The following is a 23,789-nucleotide window of genomic DNA, read 5'->3' on the forward strand; positions in this document are numbered from 1 at the left end:
GCATAACTTGCAGTTCCACTCTTAGGCATATATACAATAAAAATAAAAACATATGTCTACACAATATGATAATTCATAAAATTATCATATTAGCCAAATTATAGAAACATCTTAATGTCCATTAACTGATTAATGGATAAATAAATGTGATATATCCATACAATGAATATGATTCAACAATAAAATTGAATAAACCATCGATACATGCTACAGCATGGATGAACCTTAAAAACATTGTGCTAAGTGAAAGAAGCCTTTCACAAAGAGCACATATTATGTGATTATATTTATATGAAATGTCCAGAATAATCAAATCTATATAGAGAAAAAGTTGATTAGTGGTTGCCTAGGGTGGAGGTGGGGCAGCTAGGGAATAATGGGGAATGACTGCTAATGAATGTAAGGTTTCTTTTTGTAGTGATAAAAATGGTCTAAAATTTATTGTTGCAATGCTTGCATAGCTCTATGAATACACCAAAACACATCGAGTTGTATACCTTAAATGGGTGAATTATATGGTAGGTAGATTATATCTTAGTAAAGAAGTTATAAAAAATAGCAACCCTCCTCATATGAGATGACAGTTCACTTTGACAGATGACTGAGTTCTGGAACAAGTGAAAGAGAAGGGTATTGAGAATCGGAGTGATTGTAGTGGAGACAAAGTAAACAAGCCTTATAATGTATCTTCAAACTGAAAAAATCCTGGCGGGGAAAGAGAGCATTAACAGTTCTTGCCAACTCAACCTCGAGATTTCTCCCAACTAGTCCTAATGTCCAGCCATCTTCGCCCAGGCTCCAAGTCAACTGGAAACACTTCTGTCTCTATTCTTGGTTTGGCCCCTTAACAGGTATTTTATCTGAAAAAAATAACACTTTACCATTTGTTTGCATTGCCTCATTTCATTCTAATCTTCACAACAACTTTATGAGTTAGCTAAGACAAGTACTCTTATTTTCATTTACCGATGAGAAGACTGAGGCGCCAAATGTTAAGCTGGCAACTATTAGAAAGCAATACGGAATTCAAACACAGAATGCTTGATTCCCAGTTTAGCGTTCCTGATACTGTGCTGCTCCTACCTGCCTTTTTAATGCACATTGATTATTCTGTAAGATAGTGTTCTATTCAGACTGTTTATAATTAAAAACTCATTAATTGCAGTATGTATTTTAATTGATGGCCTCTGCTGATGTCAGAAACCGCAAAACCACTGATTCATCAAATTGAGTAGGAGTCCAGTCAGCAATGGAATTTATTAATTCATGTCTGCAGACATTACTAATATTTTCCTTAAGGAACACATCCCTGAAAAGAGATGAAAGCGAAAAGCTCATGGTTAAAGCAAAGGGGGTGGAATCCCACCAAATAAATGTCATCAAAGTATATTGTTACATGTTAATTCTAGGTAAAGCTTTTGTGTCCTCTAGCGATGTCTTCTGCTTTTACTTTCTCTCCCTTTTTAAACAGTATCATCGCTAGATGTGTAATTGGCTCTGATTAAATAACAGATTATTTTCTCAGTCCAATGGAGTGAATTTCAACATAATAAAATAAAAAATTAAGAGTTTAAAAAACACACAAATGTAATCCTCAACATAACTTCTAAAACTAGGGCTGTGGTGACTCTAGAATCTTCCTGACACTAGACAAATATTACCAAGAAATATAAAATATTTGAAGTCAGCATATTTGTCTTTTTAATTAAGTCTTTTTAATACTCTAGATTTGGAGCATTGGCTTTTTTTTTAAAGAATTTCCTTTAAACTATAATTATACAGGTAAAAATGACATACGTGGTTATAGAAAGTTTATCTCTCTCCTTTGTGGAAAACAAAGGGTATGCCTGACTGGCTACTCCCAGAAAATCTAGAAGCAAAAACAATTTTATCTAGACAGTGACTGAGAAAAGGCTATTTTTTGGTCAGGATTGAAAGTTAGGGTCCAGCCTGGCCGGCGTGGCTCAGTGATTGAGCACCTACCTATGATCCAGGAGATTGAGGTTCGATTCCTGCTCAGGGCACATGCCCCGGTTGCGGGCTCCATCCCCGGTTGGGGGTGTGCAGGAGGCAGCTGATCAATGACTCTCTCTCATCATTGATGTTTCTCTCTCTCCCTCTCCCTTCCTCTCTCTGAAATCAATAAAGATATATTTAAAAAGAAAAAGAAAAGAAAATTAAGGTCCATTACTGGGAACCTGAAGGGATTACAACAGAGTGGTCCCAGCTATGCACAGGGGCTCCTCTCGTCTCCCTCCCCTTCCCTCCAAAACTGTCTGTACAGTAATTTCATAAGGCGAGGAGGCTGTCAACTACAGAATTTCTTCAGCTGTTGGGCCATTCCCTTTGCACCAAGAGAAAGTCTCCCCTGCAGGCTTTACAACCTGTGGGTTCTCAACCTTTACTTTAAACCTGGCTTCTCCAGGTTGAAGGGAACTAGGGAATCTCAACAGAATCAACTTGTAAAGTAGTAGATTGATTTTCTTAGTAATTATTATAACTCTGAACTTGGATGTCAAGATGAAGGTTGTTCCAGTTATTTACTGCTGTAGAACAAGCTATCTCAAAAATGAGTGGCTTAATACAGCATTTTTTTATATCTCACAATTTTGTAGGTCAGGTGTTTGGGCTGGGCTCAGCTGGACGATTCTTCTGTCCCGCATTGCAGAGTGGGTTATTTATTGGCTTTTTTTGATAAAAATAATACAAAAATAAATTTTTGATGTAAAATATCAAAAACTGCAAAGGTATTTATATAGAAACTGGGTCAGAAATTTATTTTTTTCACAGTTCTGGAGGCTAGGAAGTCCAAGATCAAGGTTCCATCAGAGTTCTGTCTTCCTGGCTTGCAGACAGTGGTTTTGTCCCCACATGGCCTTTCCTCTGAGTATGTGCAGAAAGAGTGAGCAAGCTCTCTGGTGTTTCTTCTTACAAGGACACTAATCTTATAAAACCAGGACTCCATCCTTGTGATCTTATTTAACTTTAATTATTTCCTTAGAGGTCCTATCTCCAAATACAGCCACACTGGGAGTTAGGCTTCAACATATGAATTGGGATGGGTGGGAGGGGGGCGTGGCACAATTCAATTCAGTCTATAATAGAGATTCAGAACAAAAATTTTAAGTTCCCCTTCATCTGCCCTCTTTCCAAGCCCTCGTTTTGTGACTCAAACACAGCTTTTGGAAAGGGACTAATCTTGGTATACTTGAGAGTCCAACATACTACCTCAGGTCCAAAGAACTCTTAGACTAGAAATTGTATCATTCAAGTATTAGCACTGAAAAAAAAATTTTTTTAGGGTGTATCCAGTGAAAAAGTAGCAGTCCTTTAAAGTATTCCATTCACTGATAAAAATATAAAGTCTATATTGATTTAATTCAATTGTATATTTTTATTTTATCATCAAGGAACTTTTGAAAACAAAGGAGAAACAACTTCTACAGTCAAAATTTAAAAGATGTTGTCTTTTTACAGACAAATCCTCAACAACAATTTTAGATTAAGAATTTAAATAATGACCATATTATTCAGGGGCAGGAGGGAGTAGACTATACTGGAAATAACCTGATGACAGCAGGTAAGAATGTGGGAGTTTTACTAGGGGTATCAGAAACATTATTTAAGTCATCTCATTTCCAACACCACTCTAGACTTCATTAAGAATAATTAATTAAATAAATAATTAAAAGTAGCTTAATAATCCCGTATCTGAATCATGTAGTTAAATCCTTAACCCCTCCTTGGCTGTGCGCACACAGATTTGGAATGTGATGGCTGATTCATTCATTCAACAATTTATTGAATGTCTATTTGATTCCAGTAGCCTGGCTAGGTGCTGAGATTTAAAGATCAATATGATACAGTTTCTGTCTGTAGGATGTTTAGAATTAACTAAGGAAACAATCAGTTATTAGTTGCAACCAAGAGGCACTGGCGATCGAATAATAGTTGGTCCAAGGTACAGAGAAGCATAAAGACAGGAGTGGTCAACTCAGTCTTTTGGAGATATGTTTATAAAAGAAGCAACTCCAAATTATTATTAATGAATCAATCAGATAACATTTGCTTGTCAGATTGTTGCCAGGCTCTTAACTCGCTCCTATGTGCCCTGATCGTAAAGGCAGAATTTTATGAAAAAGCAAGCCCTGTGACACAATGAAAGTCCCCCTTTGCCTCAAGAAAATAAACAGACACATTTTTATCAAATATGGGGCTTTGTTTGACAGCAATAGATGTATTTGCTAGTGGACAATGCACATGCATTAATGTCAAATAGTGTTTTAAAAGCATGTTGAAAAGGACACTGCAGGCATGCCCAGATCATAGCTTCTGGCCGCTCCTGACAACTGGCTGGAATGTGAAATTGGAAGCTGATCATGAACAAAAGGACATGGCAAATAGGAAGTTAGTGTATAGAAACACTTTAGTGCACAAACAAAGCATTAAAATACAATGCGGCTCTCCAAATACCAGGGGGCGATAAGTCCGCTGAGGTCAGGAGTCAACTTTTCAGGCAGCTGAAATAATTAGGCGCCGATTGCTATCGGATCAACCACCGCTCTTCAGTGCTTCTGGACTCCTGCCATGTGCCCTCTTATTACATTCAAGTCACAAAAATTAGAAGGAATTGTGGTGTTTGCTTGCTGGTAGGTTATTTCACCTTGCCTCTAGAGAAAGGGAACATTATGCTGCTGGGTAAAACAAATGTACTCATTCAGACATGGACTGTGTGGAGCGACCAGGGCTTGGCCTGTCCTCAACACATCAAGCCCTGGGCCTGGACCAAGCAGTCACCCTGCCCATAGGTGGTGTAAGGAACTAGGGAAAACTGGCCCAACTACTTAGGCCCTAACGGTGCAGACACAGAGGCTATGGTTCCTAATGCAAGATTTTAATAGCACGGTGGAATAAAAACAGGTCAGGGCAAAGAGTTGAACATGATAACCAGGCAAGGGCTGAGCAACTGTATTTAGCAAAAAATGCTGCTAGGTTGATAAAGCAATGACGGATGGAGGAATTTGTACCAATGAAGTTTTTCCTTCAGTGTGCAGAGTTCATGGCCCCAGCCAGGTGGGATTCTTGTTCTAGAGATAAAGACTGGATGGTTCCCTAGCCGGTTTGGCTCAGTGGTTAGAGCGTCAGCCCTGGGGCTGAAGGATCCCGGGTTTGTGTCCCGCCAAGAGCACATACCTGAGTTGCAGGCGTGATCCCTGGCCCGGGTCGGGGTGCATGTGGGAGGCAAACAACTGATGTGTCTGTCACATTGATGTTTCTTTCTCTCTTTCCCTTCCACTCTCTCTGAAAAGCAATGGAAAAGATATCCTCAGGTGAGAATTCAAAAAAAAAAGAAAGACTGGATGGCAAAAAAAACCGATTGAATGGCTTCGTTGGTCAACCGTCTACACAAAGAAGCATAATCAAGCAGAATTCTAGGAGAATGGGTAGAAGTGTCCCATTGAGAGTGGAACCAGGGCTAAACTAGATCATTAAAAGCCACAAGCTCTGCAAAGAGTACAGCGACCCCTCCCCAACTGGGCCATACACTAGTAAGGAAAAAGACAAGCACGCCCACTGTTAATACTGCTGTTCAACAATGAACTGAAGAGTCTAGACAGTCTGGGAAGGCAAGAGAAAGAAATATAATATATAACAATTAGAAAGGAAGAAAACTCTCATTTATTTACAGGTGATATAGCTTTGTATGTAGAAAATTAAAAAACCCTACAAACAAATAATTGAATTAAAAATGGTTTTACAAGGTTGCCACTTACCAAATCATAGAAAAATCAACTGTATTTTTATATACCGGCAACAAACAAAAAATAAGATTCTTTAAAATACATTACCTTTAAAAAAGATATTATCTTAAAAATATCCTGTTTATAATAATATCAAGAATAGTTTTAAATTCTTAAGAATAATAGATGAGTAAGAATTCTATCAGAAAACCATAAGATATTACTCAGAGAAACTAAAGAACAACAAAGTTGATGGAAGAAAGCTAAGCTCATGGATTAAAAGTGTTAAAATTGTAAAGATGTTAATTCTCCCCAAATCAACCTAGAGATTCATAACAATCTTAATCAAGATGGCTCTTAAAAATATTTGGATCTTAGTAAATCTCAAAAGCTCTCATCACAAGAAAAAAAAGTGTAACTATGTGTGTTAACAGATGTTAACTAGACTTACTGTGATCATTTCATAATGTATAGAAATATCAAATTATGTTGTACACCTGAATCTAATATGTCAACTATACCTCAATTAAAAAATTAAAATATATGAGTTTATAAAGAATATTTGGAACCTGACCATCTGTTCTAAAATTTACATGAAAATACAAAGGCGGGGAGTAGCCAAGATACTTTTGCATAAGAAGAGAAGACTTGCTCTGTCAGAATTCGGATAGTGTAATATTAGTGCAAAAATTAAACAGTATGAAGCAAAATAGCTCAGAAGCTAACTCCCATCATATGGCAAAGATAGGAATAATGAGCGGTATAAAAAGGCAGTCTTTTCAATTAATGGTTCTAGAAAACTGAGTACCCATATGGAAAGTAATCACACAAGGATACGTATACAATGGTGGGGAGAGGGACTGGGAAGGGGGATGGGATGGAGTGGAATGGGTCATTGGGGAGAAAAGGGGACATCTGTAATATTTTAAACAAAGAAAAGAAAAAGAAAGTAATCACACATCATATACACAAAAATCAACTTCAGATGGATTCTGGGTATGGAGAAATAGCTCCTATAAGACCAACCCTCCCCTGCATAATAACCATAAACTTGGGACAGCATATTTATAAACTACTGTCTGAATGTGTGGAGGAAGCTCAAAAGCAAACAGAAACACAAGGGGACACACTTGGGGAAAGGGTGCAGCACTAAATGAGTTTTCCATTTTTAATTTTGCCTGTAAAATTTCCCGCATGTACCCAATAGTAGATAGGAGCAAGAATGCCTATAGCAGCCAGTACACGTGGTTAAAAACCAGAAACAGGGTATGGGAAAATACATGGTGGTATATTTATTTACACCATTGACTATTTGATAGTTTATTCCAAGATGAATAAACTCCGTGACATGCAATAATATTGGGTCCAAACAATATAATTAAATGAAAAAATTTCATCAGTACAGATTTTATACAAAAGTCTTAATATAAAAGTTTTGTAAGTTAAAAACAAATTAAAATGAAAATATAGTTTTAAAGTACACATACAAATAAACAAAGCTGTGTGGCTAAATAAAAAAAAATCAAGGGAATGGAAATGGTTACATTGGGAGGCAAGTATATAGTTTATTAGGAAGATCATTTGGCTTGACATAGATTTGTCAGCGGGTTTTATTTTGGGTGGTAGATGCACCGGTACTTATAAAATTATTAAATAAATAGGCCATTGATGGAGCAATTATGAAAGTGCATCATGAATCAGGCATTGGAATTAAATCAATTTTGTGCACTTGGTGATTACAAAAGAAAGGTAGAAAAAAAGAGATGAAGGAGAGAAGGAAAGAGGGAAGGGGAGAGTGGGATGGACAACCGGGGTTGGGAGAACACAAAGACTGAGATTAGATATCATTGTTATGAGATTTCCTTTTAGCAGCCCTTGGCTATCAGAGGAGGGGTAGGAACTGGGTTCATTCCGGGCTGGCAATTGTTCAGTGTTCGCAGTGGGAGGCCCACAGCGTGAGGGATAGTGGATTGCAGCTGAGATCAAATCTGGGCTGACAACCACAGGGGCAGCCTGGCTGTGGAGCAGCCAAGACAGGACTGAGAGACTCTCTCTGGCGATTGGGGTGCTGTTGTGGGTTTGGAATGCATTATTGGAGAAACTGGCACTGGGCACTCCCTCGGAGAGGGAGTGGGGCACTGAGTGAGTCACAGAAGGCTGGAGGAAGTCGGTGGAAATCAGAATCTGAGCCAAGAAGGGGCTGAGCCTTCTATAGGGACTCAGAGTGGAGATGCTGTAGAACATCAGCTCAGTTCAGGTCCCGCTTCTGGCACTTTTGGTTGTGTGACTTTGGGTAAGTTCCTTATTCATCCACTCTAAGGCTCATTTCCCCAGATGCAAATTGAGGTAGCTCTTAGCTCATAGAATTTTCCAAAAAATTAAATAAGATAATGTCTGTAAGAGATATGGTATCTTAAGAACTCAAATGTTGTCTCTAATCAACCTGCTCAGCAAATGAGCTCAAAAGACAGAAGTTGAATCTGAGGGGGAAGAGCACACAGGGCAGAGCACTTTGGAAGCTGGAAGGGAGGACAGCCAAGCAGAGGGACTTTGTAAAGCCAGAAGCATGGCTTATCTACCACCCTACTGGAATACTTAAGGGGTGCTCCCTCTTTCACGTTCGTTCTTGATCAAAATCAAGGACAGCATACGCAGTGATGAAATTTTCAAGTGACCCTACAGCACCAGAACCCAGTCTCATCTGAAAACTAGGGGTTGGAAGGATTTTTCATTACACAGGCCACAGGATATGATGACTGCCCAACCCTCCTCATTCATTTCTGGGTTTGCTCACAGCTAGCTTCCTTCCACTTAAAAAAAGCAGTCATCCCAGGAGAAGTAAATCTCTCCATTGCTAACAGCGTTCTTGGGATCTGAAATCAGTACCTTGTGAAGTTGTCTGTCTTGGATTATTTGTATTGTCTTTTTTCCCTTAGGTGTCTTTTGGGGAGAAGTGGGGGGTGGGGGTGAGACGTAGTTGTCTTTTATTTTGTTTTTCCTGCTCTGTCATCTAGGTAAAGCTCCTTTTGAAAATGTTAGCCTGTTGTGAGCCCTGCAATAAAGGAATGAGAAACGTTGTCTCTATAATTGATCTGCATACTCTGTTTCCAAGCATGGCCAGAGCAGTGAGAATAAAGGGACAGAAATCTCAAAAAGATGAACATATAGAAGTAAAGGGCCACTTGTGCAGCTGTTCTCTCCTTCCATGACCCTCTGATTCAGCTCCTCTTCTCCTCTCTCGGGCTTTATGTGGTTCATGGTTTGGTATCTTTCCCCTTTGAGGGGGGCTGATGGCAGTGAGGCTGATGAGAGTAGAACCAGGGATCTGGAGGAGTAGGACTAGAGAACTGTGACAAGGGCCTAAGGTTGGCTTTTGTCACTGTTTCTTCATTTCCTTCTTAACAGGACAAACAGGCTGTATTGCTTTTCCGTGCAGGTATGAAAGCTTATGAATTCTTTCATTGCATTTGCTTAGGACCACAACCCTGAAGTTCCCTAGCTATAGCTGCCTGCTCGCAGTGCTCCAGGTGCGATGACTTGGCCTCTGCACTTTGACAACATCACCTTTACTGCCAGTCACTTCCATGTGGTTTACCACCTCCGTGGTTCCAGAAAAATATGTCAGTGAGCCACCTGGGTGAAAATCCAGTGAGAGAGTGGAGCCGGAAAGGTTGGAGGACGATGATTTCCTTCACTCTGATCCCTTGTCTTCCTTTGGGACCCAACTATTCTCCCCTCCTTTATAAAAGAGAAAGAGAAAGAAAACCAGTCAGTCTGGTGTTGCCAACGTATTTTTTTATTCCCCAACAACCTCATTGCTGCCTCCTAGTGAAAGTTTTAGAATTGGAAAAAAGACCATTTACTGGGGAGGATTTAAGGGGAAAAAGAAGAAACTGAATTTGCAGAGACTCACAAACTTTTTCTGAGAGTGTCTGTCTGTCTCTGATTAGGTATCTTTGTGAGCACAGGTGTATTACTGCGGCCACAAGGAAAATACAGAGCCCAGGCAGACTCTACTGATCAAGCTACGCTCTTCTGTGGGTGCTCACAGTTGAGAGCTGACAAAACAAAGCCCAACAAAGTCATAATTGTCTTTCAATTTATTTTCCTCTTACTACTCATTCACACAGGCTACTCCTTTCCTATCTCTTGGTATTTTTCACCTTTAGGTTAAAAAAAAAAAAAAATGCACAAGAACAACAATATAACATTCTATCAAGTCAAACATAAAACCTGTGGAAATATATTTTGGTGCATAAGAAAAAGAAGGCACTGAAGTTTACTTTGTGGAAAGATCAACCAGACTCAGGCAAGAGGTGTGAGGCCGGTTAGTAACAGCAGTGCCTGTTGCCTTCCTTTCCCGTAGAGTTTATTGTGAGGGCCTTGCTTTGGTTGGCAAGGGCTTAGGCCAAGAATATTGATCCTTTAAAAACTGAAATGAAAAACCAGATCTCTTCTATTTTGAAACGTGTGCAATTTTATTTGTTGAATAGACAAACAGCACACCAACAGCCATTTTCTTTTTAGGTATGAAAAGCACCTTTGTTTTGCACAGGTTAACATTCTTGGACTTAAGAACTTTCAAATTTCATTTATTTAATATCACTGAACAGGTGATATTGCACAATTTATGAAACTACCAAGGAAGCATATGTATTTTATTTTTTATAAAATATTGCACAGGTAAGCATACATTTCAATAACATACACAAACATTTCTTTCCATGGTAATAATTTATTGCAATAATTTTTTTAACTTAAGTTTGAAAAGAGTATATTACAATTTAACTAACCAATATAAAATATCTTTTTTCAGTCCTTATATGCCAAGATAATTTTTATGATTAGACTCAACTATATTCACAATGTTTAGTAAATAGCAGTGTTACATATCTTGCATCCCCATGCATATGTTCTTTGTATGACAGTGTATCATATTTTTGTCTCAAAACTACTATACAAGTTAGTAGGTTAAAAGCTCAGAAATGATAATTTTGTAATTATCATCACAAAACAGTATATTTAATATTCTAGTCCCTGTAATTACACCTGCAAATGTTTTAATGTTGCTCCACCCAGAGTCTGTGAATGACAGTCTTTATAGAGCCTGTAAAGGAATATGGTTCTAGAGAAATCGATCCTGTTGTTGTAGCAATACAAGGGCATAACTGATACAAAGTAAACATTTGTAAATGTGACAGCTTAAGAAAAATACAGACTCCTACACCTTTCACTGCTGATTTACATTTCTATGTCATCACGGCAACTAAAATTAAAGCAGCCATCACTATTCTTTTTATTAAAATGAGCACTAAAACAGGCCTACCTCTTAAATAAAATTTTTATTTAAGTCCATAACTTCAATCAGTGCTTTGGGTCTCTGTGTGTCTGTGCATGAGTTTAACATATATCACACGAAGACTTAAAGGGTTAACCACTTATAGAACTTCCTACTGGCACACATCACATGGCTAGGTCAACTCCGAACTGCCCAAGAAAGAAGGCAAGCAAGTTCTCCCTGAAGGGCACGACAACTTGTGAATGAAACTTCCAGACCGATCGTGCTATAAGTATGCTGCAGGATACCGAGAAGTGAGAAAAATATGCAGACAAAAGCATGCTGTTTGATTTCTGCATCATGTCCATTATAAAGAAAAAACTGCTCTCACTAAAGAAAACTGTGTTTAACAACATAGATTTCCGTATGTCGTGGTTGATATGTTTTACTTTTTTCTTTCAGAGAAACAGTTTGTACTTCTTTTTTATTCTGAACACCTTAGCCCTCTCTCTGCATTTAAGTGAGATACTGTAAGGTAATATACCTTAAAGAGATCAGCATATAGATGGCTCTGACGACTGGCATAGGAAAGAAAACAAAACACACAGAATTTTTAAAGAGCTGAACAGTCAGCCAAAGGCGCCTGCTCTCAGCCTGGGCTAGCTCCTTTTCTAAAGTGTTGCCAAGAGCCTGCTCAGTCCCTCCTCGGTTGTTTTTCACATCGCCGCCTCTGACTGCGCGCAACACCGGGGCGAGAAAATGCGGGAAGCATCCGTTCCAAGTCGCATCTGAACATCCAAGGAAAGTGAGCCTTCTCTCGCTGGGGAAGTCTCCGGCATTTCCTAGGCTGCGTCCACGAGGGTTCCCGGCGCGCTGCTCCTTCCTCGGGGCAGAGGATCCCAGAGCCGCTCCCCGCGCGGCTCCCGCGGGCCGGGGTGGCCGCGCCGACCGCGGGCCGCCGACGCCAAAGAGCGCGCAGACTCCCAGGCGCGATCCGGGCTCTCTCCACTCGCCCCGACCTGCTCGCAAGTGAAAAGAAGTGGGAGGAGGAGTATGTAGGGGGGAGGCGGAGGGGGGCGGAGGGGATCCTGTTGAATCCGAGGTCCCGGGGGTGTGGGAGCGGGAGGCGGCTCCTCCGGCCCCTCCTCCCTCCCGGAGTCCCGGCTCCACCTCCTCCGCAGGCCCCCAGATATACACACACTCAGCCGCGGCCGGACATGCACACCCGGCGCCGGCTTCGGGCGCGCGCACACGCAGGTAGCGCCGCTCACCTGAGCCCGTGCGCCCGGCTGCGGCCGTCCCGGGAGCCGCGGCGGGGCGGAGGCCTGGCCGGGAAGGGGCCCTCTGCGCTGCCGCAGCCGGGGAGGCGGGAACAGCCCCAGCGCGGACCTACGGACTGAGGTGACGGCGCGGTTTCCTTAAATCCTGTCCTCCGGCACCTCCGCCTCCCGGCCTTGCTCGGCTCGGACCGGAGAGCCCAGGGGAGCGGGGCCCCGGCTCGGCGCACACGCGGGCTCCCGCTGCGAGGCCAGCGCGCCGGCGCAGGAAACTTGGGCGAAGTTAGTTGCAAGTGCCCGGCGTCGGCCAAACGGAGCGAGGTGAGGACGCGGCCGGTGCGGGGCGGGCAGTGCCGCGCCGAGGCAGCGCCGCCTTCCGCGCCCCGCGCCCTCCTGGATCCCGAGCCGGCCGGCGCGCCAGGGGGGGCTCGGAGCGAGCGGAGCCGGCATGGCCCGCGGGACTGCGAGACGCGGCGCCTCGGCTGGGCTGCAGGATTTCCTCTGAGGCCCGGGGACCCCAACCTTGATCCAGCCTCATCCTACCTCCCCCTCCTACCCGCGACCGGAGAGGAAGACCCTCGAGGCAGGTGCTGGGGCCGCAGACAGCTCCCCCCTTCCAAAAAACGCACCCGATTGGGGGGGTTCCCATCAGCGCCCTGCCCGGAGTCTGGAAGACCAGCGGGTGCTGCTGTGTTTGCATTGAACCCACTGCTGCGCTCCGTGTTCGCGCGGTGCGCCCAGACCCTCCCCCGCCCCCCCGCCCCCCCTCCGGGGCCACCTCCACTCCTCCTCTCCCACCCCCGTCTGCTGCTGTCAGATGAGAAAGCCGCCGAAGGGAACCCAAACACTCCAGCAGCCGAGAGCCCCCTTTGGCACTTGGCAGCACGCGGCGGCTGGCCCCTCGGCTCAACTTGGTGGAGGCTCCGCGACGCAACTTTCCGGGCCGCTGCGCATTTGAGAGAGGAAGGGCCGGCGCGGGGGAGCGCCCGGCCGGGCGGCGGCCACCTGCAGGGAGTTCGCGAAAACACGCCGCCGGAGAGGAAGCGCGAAAAGAAAGCGAAGGGCGAACTGCCGCCGCGGGGCGGGGGCGCCGCCTGAAAGTTCCCGCGCCCCGCGGAGGGTTCTCCCGAGCGCCCGGCCCCAGACAGCCGCGCGGCCGGAGACGCGGAGCGGCCCCGCGCCGGTGCCCCGGCCCCCGCCTGCCGGGCGGGCGCGGAGCGGGGCGCGGCGAGCGCCGGCGGGCGGAACGTGTCCCCGCGAACAGCCGACATTGATTTCCTCCGGGCCGAGGGCGACGGCCCGGGCGGCGGCGCGCTGCAGCCGAGGCTCGGCGAGAACATGTCCAAGCCGGTGGACCACGTCAAGCGGCCCATGAACGCCTTCATGGTGTGGTCGCGGGCTCAGCGGCGTAAGATGGCCCAGGAGAACCCCAAGATGCACAACTCGGAGATCAGCAAGCGCCTGGGAGCCGAGTGGAAGCTGCTCACGGAGTCGGAGAAAAGGCCGTTCATCGACGAGGCGAAGCGCCTGCGCGCCATGCACATGAAGGAGCACCCGGACTACAAGTACCGGCCGCGGCGCAAGCCCAAGACGCTGCTCAAGAAGGACAAGTTCGCCTTCCCCGTGCCCTACGGCCTAGGCGGCGTGGCCGACGCCGAGCACCCGGCGCTCAAGGCGGGCGGCGGGCTGCACGCGGGCGCGGGCGGCGGCCTGGTGCCCGAGTCGCTGCTCGCCAACCCGGAGAAGGCGGCCGCCGCCGCCGCCGCCGCCGCCGCGCGCGTCTTCTTCCCGCAGTCGGCCGCCGCCGCAGCCGCCGCCGCCGCCGCCGCCGCCGCCGGCAGCCCCTACTCCCTGCTCGACCTGGGCTCCAAGATGGCAGAGATCTCTTCCTCGTCGGGCCTCCCGTACGCGTCGTCGCTGGGCTACCCGACCGCGGGCGCGGGCGCCTTCCACGGCGCGGCGGCGGCGGCTGCAGCGGCCGCCGCGGCCGCCGGGGGGCACACGCACTCGCACCCCAGCCCGGGCAACCCGGGCTACATGATCCCGTGCAACTGCAGCGCCTGGCCCAGCCCCGGGCTGCAGCCGCCGCTGGCCTACATCCTGCTGCCGGGCATGGGCAAGCCTCAGCTGGACCCCTACCCCGCGGCCTACGCCGCCGCGCTATGACCCCGCGGGGCCGCCTTGCGAGGACCGGCGCGCACGCGTGTACATATGTATAGGTACGAGCTCCGAGGCCGCCCGGGGCGCCCTCCCGCGACGGGGACCCCGGGGGGTTTGTACATAAGATGTATAGGTGCCAGGCGGAGGCAGAGATGCCAGTCGGCGCGAGTGGCCAAGCGCGCGAGTGCGCGGGCGAGTGTGCGTGTGAATCCACAGGATCATTTCAGACCCGCACTTCGGCAGCCACCTTTACAGTGGGCAGTTGTGTTCCAGCAGCGGTTGGCGTTGGTTTTGCACTTGGGGGACCTGTTGCGCTTTGGCCCATAGAGGTGGAGGAGTGACTTTTTTGACATGTTGGGCTCGCCAGTTTTGTTCGTTGGAAGTTTATTGTCGGTTTTATTTTTGTTCCTCATTCTCTCTCTTTCTCCCTCTTTTTTTTTTTTCCCCCTCCTGGTCTGTGTTGCATGCACTCTGTTCAAATGTTAGGTCTGAAATGGCTGACACAAGGGAAAACCAGATCTGTGCCATTAGCTTCTTGGAGCGGGATGGCTCTGAGCAACCTTGCTCCCTATTTGTACTATTTGAACTTTGCAAATCTCTGTTCTCTCAAGCAGAACCCCCAGACCGGATCCATTCTTGGCCAGTGACCGGCTCGAATCTGGCCTTTTGTATCTGAGAAGATCGCGGTTTCTTTTGTTTAACATGCCATATGCAAACCAGAGCAAGAGCTCTTTCCCAAGAGCTAGGTACGAAAACAAGAAATACGTGTAAGATGAAAAGTTGTCCATTGGATCTTCTCCCTTAAGTTAAAGCAAAACAGGTAGAAATCACCCTGAGTCCACTCACTTGGATTTTTGACACAGTTTACAGAAAATATAAAGGCCCTGTTTCTATTTTCCCCGATGGCTGCGTTCACCATAAGATAGTAAATGTGTACATGTTCGTGAAAACATCGAGTCTGAGGATGTGTTATTTGCGTTGCCCTAAATTTGAGTCGATTTTAGACTCTAAAGCATTTTGAGTAAATGTCAAAGTTAACTTTTAAAAATTGCGGGACTATTTTAGAATCGCAATTTTATCTAAGATTAAATCAGACTTTTTTTGTCTGAGTGGTAATTATATATTTATTATTTAGCAAAACTGAGAAAAACAAACCCACAGAATTGTTTTGACAGATGCCTCATTGTCAGCTAGCATTTCTCCATCAACTTGAACCGTTTAAATGTGTTTTGGAGTTCCCTCCCTAATTAGCTTATTTTTTAGATCATCTGCAATTCATTTGCAATTTATGATAAAACACATTTTAGAGAAAAGAACCTTCCTGGATTATAGCTTTTGTGTTTCTTTTTAAATGTATATATTTTGACTAATGTTTGTGAATGAAGTTGGCTAACATGTATTTAGTTTCATTTTGGCTTTATGTAATATAAAGTTTAAAAAAGTTTAAGTATTGGTTTTAACCTTTATGTGTAAATGGTTTTCTTGTGTGATCTCCTAATTTAATATTAGACGTCTAAACTATATCTGTAAATTAGAATCCGACTATCACTCTGTTCATTTTTTTTGAACAAAGAGTTTAAATAAAGCCTGAACCAGGGAAAAGAGAAAATCCTCTATTTCTTGTTGAGTTCCTAACAAGATTTTTATCTGAATTGCCCTTACGTGCCTGGTCCAGGTGAAGTGTAAGGTATCCTCCAAAGGCAGCCTTTGTTTCACTTTTGAATAGATTTACTAGGAAATCTAAATCAAGCCATTGTTATTCAGAGCCAAAAACCTGATTTATCACATTTTTAATCGTGAATAGGAAAGAAGATTTAAAAAACCAAGTAGTTGTATTATCTTGGGGGGGAAAAAAAAAGCATTCATGAACCAGTAGAACGGAGCCCATTGAAAACATCCAGACCGTTCAAAGCATTTCACTAGTTTCCAGTAACATTTTAAGAGGGGAAAGTTGCCTGACCACTTTATCTTGTTTAGTAGGAGAGCCCCGCCACTTAAATCAGTGTAATTTGCTCACGTATCTTTGGCATATTCCTTATTTACACCTCAAGATTTTATTTGGAAGAATTATCGCAGCTAACAACAACAGACAACTTCTGGCCTCTTTGGGCTTTATTTTGTCATGTTAATGGCATTTAAATAGAAGTAAAACACGTTCTAATAGAGAGGCTTGGGTTTCCAGAGCTAGAACAAGTTTCCACTGGAAAAGGTTTGAAATCATAAAGGATTTTAATTTTAGGGAAGAGATTATAAGGCACCAGGAAGAATATCAGAGAAAAAAATTAAATAATAAAGGGAGATCTCTATCCCCCCCCCCCCCCCCCCGCCCCACACACACACACTGAGGTAGAAATTCTCAGGACACAAGACTCAACTCGTCTTGAACTCCGTTCCCGTTGACAGAGACTGTCTCTTGAGCTGCACGTCTTTATAAACGACCCCGCTCTTTAAAGTCGTTGTTTTCCCCCCAATGGGATAATATTTTAAAAAGCATGAAAAGTTCTGGAAATGTGAGAAATAGGCTCTGCTGGTCTGACCCTGATTCACTAATTAAAACGATCCCTCTCCTGTTACTCCCCGAGCTCTTTGCAATATTATAAGTTAATTCGTATGGTTCTGAGCGATTATGCAAAACTAATTTGGACTGTCCAGGGGTAATTATCCCTGACACGGTTAATTAAATCCTTTCAAGCCTTCGTCTTTGCCTTTTGTAGCAGCCCATCACTTCTCAACACGGAACTTCCTGCGGCTTGCTGGAAATCGCCCCAGCCCTGAATCGTAGTTACCTCCCGGAGCCTGCCAGCTCGGCCCCGCCGGCCCGAGGGTTCCCCGCCCCCGCCCCCAAAGATGAGCGTTTTCTGGGAACAGCGCTCGGGAGTGTTGATGAACTGGGGAGAAGACTAGAAAGATGGGGAACCGGGGGGAGGGAGGCTGCCTGGGGTGGGCACGCAGGGTCACGCAGCCAACAGGCTGCGGCAGTTTGAGTCGGTCCCCAGGCCCACAGGGGGTGACTGGTCCGTCACCCCTCTGACTCCAACGACTTCCTAACGCGTCGCGCCTGGAGGAAGCAAGGCCGTAAAGGGGGCGCGACCCCGGGACGGCGGGCGCGGAGAAGGCCAGGCGTGTGTGTAAGGGCCTGGAAGGGACCCGCGGACACAGCGCTGGGACGAAGCCAAGGGCTGCCGCGGGGGCGAGCTCTGTCTCCGCCTCTCCATCTCTGCACCTGTCCGCCTTCCTCCCTCCTTTCCTTCCTCCCTCCCTTCTTTTGGTTCTCCTTCCGTTGCCGTTTTTCTTCTAAAGGTTTAAAAAGGCCACGACAGTTCTTGGGACGTCACGGGCCGCCCTAGGGCTTTAAGCAAGTGGCACGAGCGCGGGGCCCGGCGCGCGGCCGTCCAGTTCTGCGCGAACAGGTGGAATAGCTCCGCTCCAGCCGTAAGGACCGGGGCCGGGGACGCGGCCGCGCGAGGGACGGCCTCGGAGAGCAGTGGAGTCGCTTCGTTTGACAATTTTCACCGCCCCCCTCCCCCCCCCAAAAAAACCCAAAAACCCGGCGCGGACCTCCCGGCCTCGCCCCCTGGCTCGGGCTGCGCCGCCGAGGGGCGCGGAGGATGCGGAGGGAGCCGGCCGCCCTCGCGGCGCGGGGCCGGCGGGCCAGCCAATCAGAGCGCGGCTCGGGCGGGCGCTCCCGCCGCCGCCGCCGCCGCCGCCGCCGCGCCCTCGGGCGAGCGAAGTTCCCCGCGCCTCGCGGCCGCGAGGGTCCGCGCCTCCCTGCGCCCCGGCCCGGCGGAGGCCGGGAGAGCGCCGCCGTCCAAACTTTATTAATCTCTCCCGCGCTCTTTCTCCCTCAGCCCCGTGCATCTCAAAGGTCAGCCCTCTTCTTTTAAAAGACTGATATTATTAATTCACTGACAACCCCCACCCATTTCTTTTTTTTTAGTCTCTTGCAGGAAAAAGAAAGAGGGGGGCGGGGGGGTGAGTAGTGAAAAGAGCTTTTTCTCTTATCATTTTTTTTTTTTTTTGTCCGTCAGTGGGAGCGTTTAGACAGTCGAGGAGGTTTTGTCCGGGAACAAAACGCAGGGTTGGGAGGTTTTGTGAGAGTGTTGTTTGTTGAAGTGGAGCTAAGAAAAAGCGGCGGCTTTCTCCTCATTGTGAAGAAACCAATCAGCGGTATTTGGAAAACTGTTAGCATTGTGCACTTCTTCTGTGTCCATTGTGAGGCGTTTCTTTTCACAAGGTTTTTTTTTCAGCCGATCCAGCTGGCCGGAGTGAATGGCGGTGCGATGTGTACACGCTTTGTCCCTCCGGCCTTCAAGGAGCCCCCACTGAATAGGCTAAGTTGACACTGCGTGACAGTGAAACAACATAATAAAAAATACATGAGCCCCTGAATGGGAGCAGGCGCATAAATAAATAAAATGGGTGACCAAAACTGGATAAACTGAATGACAAAACGGTGAAAGGGGAACAAAAAGATATTTAACACGCTAGATTAGCATTAGAATGCGATCTACAAGGCAGAACAATTGATGAATAGGTTTACCGGCCGGGAAAGAAATAGACTAAATGCCCTTTGAATAGATATGCTTTTTGCAAGGGCTTTGAATAGATATGCTTTTTTTTTTTTTTTTTGCAGGGCCTGAATGGGAAAAGGTAAAGATGAAGCTATGCAAATGAGCCGGGAACTTTTTATAGATATTCTCGAAACACACACTGCGGGAGGAGAGAGCGCGGCCTCGGGATGTTTATAGAAGCAATAATTGCCATTATTAGCATTGTCTGCGGCAGATAGGAATTGAACAGGTTGGGATAATATAGGGTGGCAGTAATTCTTCCTCTAATTAAGGGTCCTTTGCTACTTGAAGAAAGAAAACAGGAAAGGAGAAGTAAAAGTTATGCAGAAGTTATGTTTTCTCGGGTCCCTGCGCCCAGCGTTGGAATCTGGGGCCGCGGGACTGGCAGCTCCCACCGGCGCGCTGACCTTCCAACAGGCCGGGGAGCCGGTCGGAGGCTCGGGGTTTGAGGCCTGGTTTCCATTGATGCTGCGTCTTTGAGAGTCTAATACAGTGTCTGGTACACGCTAGGTGCTGAATGAGTAGTTGTGGAATGAATGAATGAATGAATGGATGGATGAATGGAAACGGGGGAGGGGCGCCTCCACCTATGGGGGAGGGGAATACAGGACCGGCATTTGTCTTTCAGTGCCCCCCCCCCCACTCTCCTAATCTAGGGGAGCGGTACTGGCGGGAAGGTCACCACCACCCTTCTCAGGGTTTTGCCTGCAGCTTACCTGAGCCACGGGAAAAGTAAAGACCAAACAAGCGTTGAGCAACCACCGCTCTCCCCAGCCCGTGTCGGTCCTCACCCCCAATCCACCCTAGAGCCAGAGCTTGTGGGGAGCCCTGCCTGACTGCCTAGAAACATCTCACCCTCTAAAAGAATTAGAATACACTTAAAGCTTGTCTCTCTCTCTCAGGTTTCTCCCCTTGGTCCCTGCACCCCCTTTCCTTCCAGGCTGTACGTCTTTGACCGAATCCCACGGGACAGGGAACCACCTGGCTGAGTTGCCCGAAAGGGCCAGGAGTGAACCCGAGATCCGGGCGGCGCTCTGGTTCCCGGCGCTGTGCTGGAGGCCGGCGTCCGCAGGGGCCTGTGCAGCCAACGTCCCGATGGTTGGCCACCCAGCCTTCGAACTCTCCCGGTCTTTCGCGCTGCCCCTCACTGAAATGAATTATGCAAATTGTAGACGGCCCCACGGACGCCTCTGCCCACGCGCGGGGGCTCCCGGAGCGCTCGGAGCCCAGCTCTCCCGACCTCCCCGACGGCCCACGGGGTAAACTGCGTTTTGAAAAGCAGTGACAACTTCCTTGGAGTTGGGGGAACTCCCAAACTCTCAAAGCAATGTTCTTTTTCTTTTTTCTTTTTTAAAGAAGCAGTTGAATCATACCCAGTGACTGGAGCCACGGAAACGTCCCAGATTTTAAAGTGTAACCTGAGCCTTCGGGTTTTCAACTCCCTTTAAAACATGCAAATTCCTAGAAATGGTCAAATCTGAAAAACTTGCTAGAAGCTGTCTGGGTAAACCCGTTGTGAGGCACTTTGAGGAGATGAAACTCTACAGGGATTTGGAGTGGTGGGTGTGGGTAGGCAGCGACCTGTTGGGTTGGGTTTCCAGGTTCAAGGTAGCCTCTGGGCCTTTGGCCAGTGCCTCAGCGCAGAGCAGGGAAATGGTACCTGCAAGGCAGCCAGCTCAAAGCCTTTGCTTTTGTGACCCTTTCCCCCCACACACACACACCCATCCCCCCACCAGCCCTCACTGCTCGCTTTGCCAGGTAGACTCCATCACCCCTGCCCCAGCCACCCCATCATTCACACTTGACTGGAGGAAATCAAAACGGCTTTGGTTTTTTAATTCCTTTTGAAGATGTCTCCACCTGATTTCTAGGTCCTCTGGGCTCCTCGCTTCACTGGGGGAGGGGTTATTTAGGGACTTTTTTGACAAACAGCAGAAATTTAGGTACTAATTGTAAGTACCCGTTGCTGTCCTTGAATGTATTTATTATCATATTAGCTGAGGACTTGAAGATGCATGGCCTATTACTTATTTTGAGCCTCTAGGCAAATAATTCTCCTACTGAGATCGACCAGCAGAACCAGATTTCTTAAGGGAAATTACGAGGACGTCTTCAGACTCTCTTCACGGAATGATATTACTGGGTTGTCAATTTCACTTGGGCACCCTCCTTCTTACCCATCCAACCCCCACCATTTTATTTCGGGATCACCCCAAGGTAATTAGCCGCTGGCAGAAAGCTTGAAATCCTGCAAGGAGAGGCGCAGCCTAGGATAACAGAGACCAAGTGAGGCTTTTCAGATCCGCTGGCTCCACTGGGGCCACCTTTTCACAAGGCCAGGAGAGGAGAGAGGTCCATTTGCAGAAGAGGGACTACCTTTAAAAGGGGCTCCCAGGAACTCAGGAGAGTGAGTGGTGGGAAGGGGCAAGGGAGGCAAGTTTCCTAGAATGTCACAACTAGCGAACCGCCGCAAGGAACCCAGCTTGTCCTCTCTAGAGTCCCTGCAGGCACCGCCGCTGAGTTCAGGGGACCCTTTAGAGTATTCCTCATTTGTCCTACCAGTATTTCACATCCAAAATCTCGTGCGCGGGCGCGCGCGCACACACACACACACACGCACGCAGCTTGTAGTGGACCTCGTTTTATTTATCACTACGTGTCGGACATGGGGGGCGTCGCCAAGATTCCGACAAACTGTAGGTCTCTCAAGGGGGCATCAGGAATTGAGGGAATTTTGTGGGATTAGGGACGCGCCAAACACGTGCATTCTGCCCAACAACCGTTTACCAAAGCGCGCTCTCTCCGTAGCTCTCTCCCATTTAGCTGAAGTTTTAGTCAAGGGTGTTTTAAACTAGATGATCCAAGGGGCGGCCTAGATGGCTTCCCTGAGCCTACACAGCGAGGGGGAGTGAGACAAGGCACGTAGAGCTGGGAGAGGCGATGGAGAACCTCTTCAGGGAAGCAGCGGAAAAGCGGCTGCTGGGCGAAACGGGAGTGGGGATAACAGAAAAAGAAAATCAGGACGAGGAAAAGAATTGACCTGCGGCACAGCAGTCACTCCTGCCTTCAGGTTCCACACCTGGGGAAGGTGCTGCCGGGGCCCGGCGAGGGACGCGCGCAGGGGGAGGGGGAGGAGCCAAGCGCCTAGATTTCCCCCAACCCCGGCTCCTCCGCAGAGCCCCTGCTGGCTCAGCCCCAACTGAGAGAAGAGACTGTCGGGGTTCGGGAGGGAGGTGAGTGGGAGGCGAGGATCGCGCGGGTTCTGGGAGGCTCCGCACGGAACTGAGGGATCTGAAGCGAGAGAGGGTCCTGGAAGTCTCCCCCGCGACCCTGGCGACCCCTCCCTCTGGGGCCGGAGCTAAAATAGAAAGAGGAGTCTCACGTGAAGGACAGGCTCGCCCCCACCCCATGAATTTAACCCCTGCATACCCACCGTGGAAAACAAGTTGTGCAGCTTGAAACTTAAGATAATTCGTGGGGACCTATTCAAGAAAAAATAAATCACGCTTATGATAGAACTTTGGACGAGGGGTCTGTGCCTGGGAGGGATTCTGAAGCTAAAGTTTTTTTTTCCCCTTTCCTGGAAATCTGCTTCCGCTGTCCGACGACCTGGGAGCTTGTTCCCAGCTCCAGGGGGGAGGCGACCGCCCGGGGGACGCGGGGGGGGGGGGTAGGGCATAAACCAGGCCCTCAGCTCCTCGCCCGCCCCCCCTCGGCGGCCACCGCGGCCCTGGGGCTGCTCGCCCAGCGCGGGCGGGACCAAGGCGCCCACGGCCCTGCCCCAGGTCACGGCTTCCTCGCCCATCTAGAGCCCCAGTTACTGTTCTTCCTTTTCAGGGATTTGGTTTTCTCCTGCGAACCTAGACTCAGTAAGTAGCTAGAGCGCCCGGTTACTATGGATTCGACCCGGCTGTTGGAGGCGGCGGCGGCAGCTCGCCCCCGCTCCCTTTCGCCTCCCTAGGGTGCGGAGAGCCAGGGCCGACGAGTCTCGCATCCCGACACCCGCGGGGACCCAGGGTCGGCCGAAGCCAGCACGGCCTCTCTGCTCCCGAACAGCCCCACCTGGGTGCCCCAGCGCACCGCGGGTGGCACGGAGCCTCGCGCACCTACTCCGGGGGGGGGGGGTTGGATACCGTTTCCTTTCCTTCTAGAAACCTGCCTCGACTCTGTTGCAGAGATGTCTGGGGACCTGGGAGCGCTCTCGTCACTCGCCAAGTTTCGGGCGAGCGTTACCCAACACGAGTCTGTGCAAAACTAGGGGATCCTGAACGCGTCTTGATGGAGGTCGTGACCCACCTGCGGAGGTAGGGGGACGTCGAGCTGTGGGAATAAGGGAGTCCTGGGGCATCTGGGAAGTTGTGATTTTAAATAGGAAGGAGGGGACCAGGCTCACCGCAGGCGTTTAAGTCTGCGGGCGGATGCGAAGCCGCGGGAAATCATTACCCACCCAGCTCACTTCCAAAGCTCCCGCCACCTCCTGCTTGGAAAAGTTGCCCTTGGGCCTTTTTTGTCTCCCTGGAGCCAGGGCATCTTCGTCTTTGGAAGCCGTGACAGGCGACAAAACTGAGTGTACACGGAGGCCTCGGAGCTTCACCGCCCGCGCTCGCCCACGCCCACGCCCCCCACGGCTCGGTCTCCCCTCCCGCTCACAGGGACTAGCCTGGGGTAGGCCTGGCTCGGGTGGCCCCTGCGCAGCCCCAGGGCTCAGGGGGCAGAGACCTGGCGCGCTCCGGCCCAGGCTCTTCGGGACTGGCCCAGATCC

The 23,789-nt window shown here is 48.0% G+C and overlaps 1 protein-coding gene across 1 annotated transcript; it reads left to right on the plus strand.

Annotated features, from left to right (window-relative positions):
• The first annotated feature begins 13,634 nt into the window (after positions 1 to 13,634).
• On the plus strand, positions 13,635 to 14,462 carry SOX21 (SRY-box transcription factor 21). Its single transcript, XM_087813829.1, has one exon. It carries the CDS (start codon positions 13,635 to 13,637, stop codon positions 14,460 to 14,462), a length of 828 nt encoding a protein of 275 aa, XP_087669955.1.
• Positions 14,463 to 23,789: the final 9,327 nt, after the last annotated feature.

Source organism: Miniopterus natalensis, chromosome 2 (assembly GCF_054644295.1).
Source record: "Miniopterus natalensis isolate mMinNat1 chromosome 2, mMinNat1.hap1, whole genome shotgun sequence".
Classification (NCBI taxonomy): Eukaryota; Metazoa; Chordata; class Mammalia; order Chiroptera; family Miniopteridae; genus Miniopterus; species Miniopterus natalensis.